Source organism: Cynoglossus semilaevis, chromosome 1 (genome assembly GCF_000523025.1).
Source record: "Cynoglossus semilaevis isolate Cse_v1.0 chromosome 1, Cse_v1.0, whole genome shotgun sequence".
NCBI lineage: Eukaryota > Metazoa > Chordata > Actinopteri > Pleuronectiformes > Cynoglossidae > Cynoglossus > Cynoglossus semilaevis.
The window spans coordinates 15,523,150-15,531,365 of NC_024307.1; the positions used below are offsets into that span (position 1 = coordinate 15,523,150).

Here is an 8,216-nt window from a genome sequence, read left to right on the forward strand (position 1 = left end):
CCTGATTTAAAAATGGCTAACTTTGTTTTGTTTGTTTTTTTTAGTTTGGTTTATTTTCCATTTTGACAAATATACAATCACCTCATCCTGTGATGACAGGAGGTAAAATGAAGACAGTACAAGTTTCTTTACTGCTGCTGGGACCTGGTTCTGACATGTTTTCCCTCTATGACCAGAAAGCTCTGACTAATTATGACAGGACTTATGGTGGAAGTTATGCTGTGGTCCAGATTATCTGCAATGCTTCTGTTTTTAGGCATTGTCTCACCGTGGCTAAAGAAAACGTGTTTGTGATAAACGCTCAACTCTGTTGATGCCATTTATTTTGCCATTGAAGAGTCACATTGTGGTACAGGGAAATCAAATGCATTAGTGTTGATTAACATGAACCTGTCTGTTAAATGTTAAATGTTAGTCTGTGAGAATCATTAAATAATTATATCATTCAGCTGCTGAAGAGTGCTCATTTCTATCGTTCTCTGTGTCTTTAATTTTTCATCAAGATGTTGGGAAACATGAACTTTATTTAAGGAGTCAATAGGCACTGATGGTTTTTACCCAGCATCTTAACATCTTTAATTAGGCAGCAGTAAAAGCAGCCTTCCTGGCTATAGTACCACAGTGGCAGTAATTAATGAGCCTGAGTTGAATTGAAGAGCTATTAAAATTAGCAACACATGGTTTAAATTAAAGACCAGGGTAATTGGAAGTATCTGAGTGACTCCTCAGGTGTCAATGATGGCCTGGGCTGTATAATGAATTGAATCTCACACAGTGTGAGATTGGTTCCACTGGGGATTGAACCCAGGACCTTCTGCGTGTAAAGCAGATGTGATAACCACTACACTATGGAACCATGTAATATATTGCGTAGCATAACTTTTAAATTCGGTTTAAGTTCTCAGACCGCGAAAGATTGATTGTGCAGTTCACCAGATCTTTTATTGAGAATAAAGGCTGTTTTTAATATCGTTTTCCAGGCGATGGAGTTTTGGGAATTGCCGTGCCTCTGCTGTTATTCATTGTTGAAGTCACCTAAAGTTCCATGGCAGCTGTATGTGTCACGTCACCTTAGATAGAGATGAGGCTAAAATGGACGGATGTTTGAAAAAAAACTTAAATTCCGTCGCTCCTAATAATTGACTATTGTAATTACATTTTTCCTGACCATTTGAGAGTTTAAAAAAAGGTGGTCTTCGGAAATAAACGGTAATAGAAATAGACGTATAGCAAAATATAGAATTTTTAAATTAAATATCTTGTAAGTATTACGTGTTTTAATGCTTTCCAATTGTTTTTATAAATATTAATTCGAGTTAGCACCTGCTAGTCATCTTGAGGTGAAGAACCAACACTTCCGGGGCGGTCTTCGGTTTTGATTGACAGCTCCACTGCTCAATCCAACTGCAGCGTTGCTTCATAGTAGCAGAGTAAAAATGGCGTAGGGCGGAGGGGACGAGGAGATCTGCTTCTCCTCTCTCCCGCTGGAAGGAGGAGAGAGGAGGGGGCCCGCAGCATTCAGTCAGCCAAATTCGTCTCTGTAAGTGGAGCCACTTACAGAATAAACCCGGTTTCTGTTCACTTTGATTAAGATGGACGCACAAATGTGGAGCCAGACTCCGCTGCCTCGACCTTCTCCCCAGGCTTTTGTTTACCAGGAGCTGGAGCTCCAACCACCGCCGAACATCTCTGCAGCATTCCAGACGAACTGCAAGGTCAGTCCCTCCCCCTCTTCATCTGGAACTTCACTAGAACTTTATTTTTTGTGGGTTTTTTTTTCTTCTTCCTGTTTTCAGCATAGTTCTACTGACTAGATGGTTCATGACGTATTATTTGTGCTGTTTGGGGCCGTATAAGACTGACTGTATGTCCGAAGAACTACAGAAATCTGTCTCCTTGACAGTTTTGTTTTTTGTCGTTGCTATTTAAGGAAACTGTCATGTTTTAACAGCTTAAACGTAGATTCCGCACTTATGTGTACAATTAAATAGTACTATCAGGACTAATATGTAATTGCTAAGTGTTTACAAACACAAGTTAAATGCAGGAGGAACTAAGGTGCAGTTTTAAATATGTATAGTCTGTAGTGTTTATATATTTATATGTATACATTAGCTATACCCTTCCTTTGTCCGTTATATTTACTTTTAAATATTTAAATCAAATGTAGTTCACTAAAACCCAATTCTCAAAAACACCCCGTGTTTGTTGTCCTGTCATGGTGGCATTTTTGAGGACATCTTAAGGTTCTTAGCAGCATTTCTGGAACTAATGGATTTGCTGTTCTGTGGTCAGGAATGAAGTCCTGTGCCATGACAGAATAGCAGAAAAGTTGAAAGGGAAGATTTATAAAACAGTAGTGAGACCTGCTATGATGTATGGTTTAGAGGCAGTGGCTCCAGCTGACATTTTCACTGGCAGTGACCAGGATAGACGGCATCAGCAAGGAGCAGATCAGAGGAACAGTTAAGGTGGAGGAGTTTGGAGATGTAGATCGGAGTTAGATGGAGGCAGATGATCAGCTGTGTGAAGAGAACAGCAGAAAGAAGATTGGAAAAGCATGCATTAATATATATATAAATTCTGGGTTTTCAGCAATCATGAAAAGACATGAGGCCCACGCTGGAGGATCATCTTCCTGTGATTCAGCTTCAGCATCATCGACAGATCGCCCACTTCCCATCCCACAACTGTGGAGGTAAAGAAGGAACTCTCGTTAACGGGATGACCTCTTTAGTAGGTTGGGGACACTGGTGCACTCCTTCCTGTCGTTGCTGGGATACCGGTCTCTTCCACGTCAAACCTCTTGTTTTGTGACCTGTATCTGCAGCAGAGTCGTCTCTGAAGATTTGGTTCGACTTCCATCACGCACACTCCCCATATGTATACATGTAGCCTGTAGCCAGGTGACAAACATGAAATTCTGACATTTGTCTGGAAGCTTTCATGAGTTGGAGATTTAGTTTGAGCTATTCTTAACAAAAGTTTACTTTCACTGAACCTATATTAAAGCAGTTAAATGAGAACTATTCTCAGCTGCATCTAGTTCTGCAAATGCAATGACACAAAATACTGTAGCAAAGATCAAGGCCTGTGATGGATGTCTTTCATGGGTTTCTTTTTTGTCTTTTGCACTACCTCAGTGCCATATCTATTCCAACAGATGAGAGTGTGTTCAGTGATTTAGCAGCACAGTGGTTTCAGAACTGTATATTCGGTAAAAGTGCGAGAGGATCAGAAAAAAAGTTGTGTTTCAGTGTGAGAGGATCAGAAAAAAAGTTGTGTTTCCACTGCATTGTACCATTGACCTTAGGTTTGCTGCAAATTGTGGAACGGTCACCTCTGACCCAGGGGCAGTAATGTTATTGGACACTCAACATTAATGGGACACCCAGAAGAAAAGTTTTTTGCGTAAAGATTTCCAAGTTGGTCTGTTGTCCAGCCAAAATTTTTAAAATTGAAAGTCTGCATTCGCAAGCTTCAAATTAATTTGTACTCTCCAAGTTGTAGTTGTTTTAAAGAACTGGAACTAGTTCCTGCTGTAGAAACACAACTTTTGTGAGATATAATGGGGGACCATGAGAAAAACAACTGTGGTCCGTATACATCTGTCACAACGTTAAGTTTAGTTTTTGAGTCTGGACATGTTTAAGGTCAAAGCCTTTTTGTAGAATTCAAGTATAGACAGAATTTCCAGTTGCTCCTTTACACACATTAGCCTGGAGATACAACGGAATTGGCCAATATATGTACACAGTTACACCAAGTACACCTACAAAAGCCTAACCAGGTTTTCTTCTCTCGTGTGTTATTATCTAATCCTTATCTTCTTTAAGCAGAATATCTCCTCCTTTTTCCACAGTCTGTCTTTACCCTTCTCCTCTTCACATGTTCTCTCATTGGTTCCGTAGTATTTGCATTATAAGTAATTAAATTAGGAGAAATGTTTTCATTCTGTCAGCTATAAAATACAGTGGACCCCCTAGATACGAGTTTAATCCGTTCTAATCCAGCACTCAGGTCTCGATCCATTTGTATCTAGATTGAATTTCCCCCATTAAGAATATTTTAAACCAATTAAATAATTCCATCGCCCCAGAAATATACTATTAATTAATTAAATGAACTCCCCATCTAAACATCAAAAAGATAGATATAAACAAATACATTAATAATATAAAGTAATAATCACTAAGAAAACATTTATATTATTGTTATATAAATGGGTAAAATAATCCAGTGATGGACAGTGAGCGAGACTCATATTTCAGGAAGCTCGTATCTAGGGTTTCCACTGCATTTCTTTCATTTTTTTAACCAGAGATCTCAAATAGTGTTGCCGGAATTTTCTGTATTCGTCTCATTTTCATTTCCTGGAGCAATGGTATTCTGGGAAACGGTGAAGAAAAGAGAAGGATGTATTTTATTACTGCCACTTCACTACGCATTTTAATGTGACTAATACAGCGTTACAATGCTTAGTGTGAGGAAATGTGACTTTAAATTGACTACATGTTAATATGTTGATAAGTTCAACAGAAGTGTTCTCCCAGGCTGTACTTTGTCTTGATGTACAACTTGAGAGAGCACAGCGTGATGATGGAACGCTCCTTTGTCCTGTTTCTAGAGTCGCAAAAAGAAACACAGGATTAAAGATAGGTACGGTAGACTTGTGAAAAACCTAGACTTTGTTGGTCAGATGTCTAGTCTTGACACAGAAGTGCAATCCAGCTTTCACCTAGGACAGCAAAGGCATCACTGCCGTTACTCATTTGTTGAACATTTTTGGATTGTGGACTTACATTTAACCAATGGGCCACTAGTTTGAGACCTCTCCCCTAAAACCAGAGAAAACTGTCCTTGACATTAGTCCACTTAGTCCTTTGTCTCTACGTTTTAGATTTAAAATAAAAATGTTGTCTTTTTAAATGTTTTTTTCCAGTCATAATACCATATATAGATACATCACTTTTTCCGGGATTTGTGCAATATTTGATCCTAACCGTCATGTTGTTGACCAAACTGTATATTGTATAAACAAGTGACGAGTTGTTTGAAAGCAACAAAATCACCAATGTCTTCCATTAAGATATGTATAGACTCATGTGCATTAGCTTATTTAGTCGGACTGTGGTGCCAACATTATTGTAGCCCTGCATGACCTGTAGTGATGCTTGCTTTATGAACAATTAGTCAAATCAACTTTTACTAAGCTGGAGCTCAGAGGTTGAAGTCTTTCAGCCCAGTCACGAGGAAATTCAGCCGCGGTAGGAACTCTTTAACGACTAAACATCCAGATACAACTTTGCCCTGAAACTTTAAACTAATGCAAAAAACTATTTCTTCGTTCCATGTCTTAGTTGTGTCCTACAATTTAAAAATACCTATGACATAATTTACGTAAGAAGATAATAAGTATAGGTCTATGTTGTCATGAAAGTTTGTGCTGCATGTAAGTTTTTGTCTCAAAAAAAAGAACCAGGACCTGATTGACAGCAAGTGTTGGTACATTTCAGGGTGTGTTCACACTTGTCATGTTTGGTTTGGCTAAGACGACTACCTCTGATCTCATGAGCAGATCAGAGAACTTCACCTGAAAAAAGAACAACAACCCCAAACACAGTCCATATATATATGTGGTTCTCCACCATATATATATATATATAAATATATATATACATACAATGGAGTGATATACAACGAAGTATGCTGAAGTATGGCACTTTATTTCAATTGGAAACCAAACAGACACAAATACACAAAGAGCAAGCAAGAATATACAGAAAAACAGCTGTATTTAACAACTAGGTGACTCACATCAAGGAATCAAATCCCCCAGCGTACCACAAGGGGGCCCAGGTGTTACATGCGCCATAGTTTGAGAAAAAAAACATCAGCCGGGATTGTTTTGTTAATAATTCCATATCAATGCATTTGGTGCCAGTGTGAATGTGTAGGTGACCAAAACTTTACACCATCAAAACAGACTCAGTTCATCAGTCCCTACTTTGGTCAAACCAACAGAAACCAAACATGTGAACACACCCGTAGTCCAGCCTGTAGAGAAACAAGTACCAGTGTGTGTTTTGTGATGTGCTGCTGTTTCTGTAAGTCTCAATTCATCCTACACTACAACCCTGAGGTGTTGGTTTGAGCTGGAAACTGTCTGGTACCCATCCCTGTTTTTCTTGCGTCATAGTGTACATAATACCTCATAGTTTTAGGATTCTCCGGGTCCATTTGATCCATAAAATTGTATTCGATTAGAGTTTTAGAAGCAATAACCTAAAAATGCATGAGTGTAGTGCCCTGGAGTAAAAGTTAAGAGGAATTTGTTCCATCATTTAGAGAAACATCTTGTCTTTTATGTGTTATACTAATGTAGCTTTCGCTTGTTTTTGTTTTGTTTTGTTGTTTTTTTTTTGTCTTAAGAAAACTAGATCACCAGTGGAGGTTTAACAACGTCCTGTAAGACTAAGTAAATGCAAGGACAATTGTAGCATAACAAAATATCATTAACAGATATTTAACAAAAACAAAGCTATTTTCCTGCTGTGGTATTTTTTCAGCGCCAAATAACAAAAAAATAAAAATAAAAACTCTAAACCAACAGATAGGAGAGATGCTTTAAATTTCACCTGTAGCGTTTTACATGCGTAAAACTCAACCGTTCCTGTAGAAATGTAGACCCTCTACAAATGTAGACCCCAGATAACTGTAGCTGTAAGTAACCCAGTTTCAAAGGCACTTCCTCTCTATTTTTTTGAATTTCACCAGGACCATCGTCATCATTTCTTCTTAAATCCAGTATTTTAAATTAAAACGCTTTGTGGGCATTTATAATCGCAATTTATAAACAAGTAGGTAACTAGCGACATGAATATGTATGGTTTTGAAAATATGCATGACTTAACATAATTATGAATGATTTGTATTGCATGCAATAATCCAACTTTGTAATGTGAATGGGTATAAAAGGGTATTAAGGGTTCAGAAGTTCTGGGCCAGTTGTTTAACACTACAGAAATCCTGTGGTTCTTTAACAAACCAATCAGCACCAAAGGAGTGACAGAGAGAAGTTTCTGCCATAGTGCTGCTGAGCAACACTGCTCAAGTGTTATTCATAGTGAGGGGGGGGGGGGGGACTGGGGGACTCTGTAATAACATCACTTTGTCGAACAACTTTTCCACTGAGGTTGGACTGTGTAGAATCTATGCACTCTAGTCAGAGGACGTGAGCATGCCTATTAGATGTGAGCCTCTGGTCTGGTTTTGTATTAACAAAAAAAGTCTGTATCAGAAATTCAGCAATAAAATGCAGCATGGTGCCAATTGGATGTTTGGTCGTTGATGTTCTGAGAATGAATAACCAACACTGTTTTGATTTTGCAGCAGGAGCCGAGGTCTGTGTTCAAACACCAGTCTTTCCTGGCCGATGTATATAGTAGGTATACAGTACATACTCAGTATGACCCAGACTTTTACCTTACCCTGGCGTGCCTGTAGCCCCACAAATGTCTTGAGGTCTACCAGTTGTAGTTTTTGGGACTAGTAGTTAGCCCTGAATGCAATTCAAAAGAACAGGTGAGTCACTTCTCAGTTGTCATGACTCCATCAAAGCCGATATATGTCTTATTGACAGCTGGACTAGTCCAGTGACATCATGATGCGCCACAAGGCATTTCTTTAAGAATGTCTTTCTGTGATTGAAGCCGTTTTCAACCCTAGAAGAGAAGTCATGACCACAAGGTGGAAGTAGTTGGTACATCTTTCCTTACAGCAAGATCAACAATTTGCTGGTTTGATTCCAGTTCTTCTGTGTAGAGTTTACATGGGTTTTCTTCCACTCTCCGAGGAACTCAAGTTTCTTACACATTGTATTATTTGTAGCATTTAAAGTTTTTGAGCTGTAGTCACACCAATTCATGAGAAAAAGAGAGTAGGAGTGGTTTAAGAAATGTAGAGATGAACACACCAGGAGTAATACTGACAAACAAACCTTTAATGAACAAAAAGATGAACACAAAAACACAATCAGTCGTTGGCCAACCTAAGGCAGCAAACTGAGGAAGACATGGTGAATAATAACGGGTCTGAATAGTTTCATTGACCCAGTTTATATGTTCCACTGTTGTTAGCCATCAACCTGCTTGACATGTGTGTAAAATTTTCCAGATGAGCTCGAAACTGTTTCTCCACCTGAAACAAAAACAGAA

At 38.6% G+C, this 8,216-nt stretch overlaps 1 protein-coding gene and 1 non-coding gene across 2 annotated transcripts in view; both read right to left on the reverse strand.

The window, feature by feature from the left end:
- Positions 1–783: 783 nt before the first annotated feature.
- On the reverse strand, positions 784–856 carry trnav-uac (transfer RNA valine (anticodon UAC)). Its single transcript has one exon. It is a non-coding gene; the product is annotated as a tRNA-Val (tRNA).
- Positions 857–6,766: 5,910 nt separating this feature from the next.
- Positions 6,767–8,216, reverse strand: part of oip5 (opa interacting protein 5) — a 2,942-nt gene continuing 1,492 nt past the window's right edge. The window contains exon 5 of the mRNA XM_008313401.3: positions 6,767–8,199. Within this exon, the coding sequence (XP_008311623.1) occupies positions 8,104–8,199 (96 nt within the window). The 3' untranslated portion in view covers positions 6,767–8,103. The remainder of the gene's footprint in view (positions 8,200–8,216) is intronic.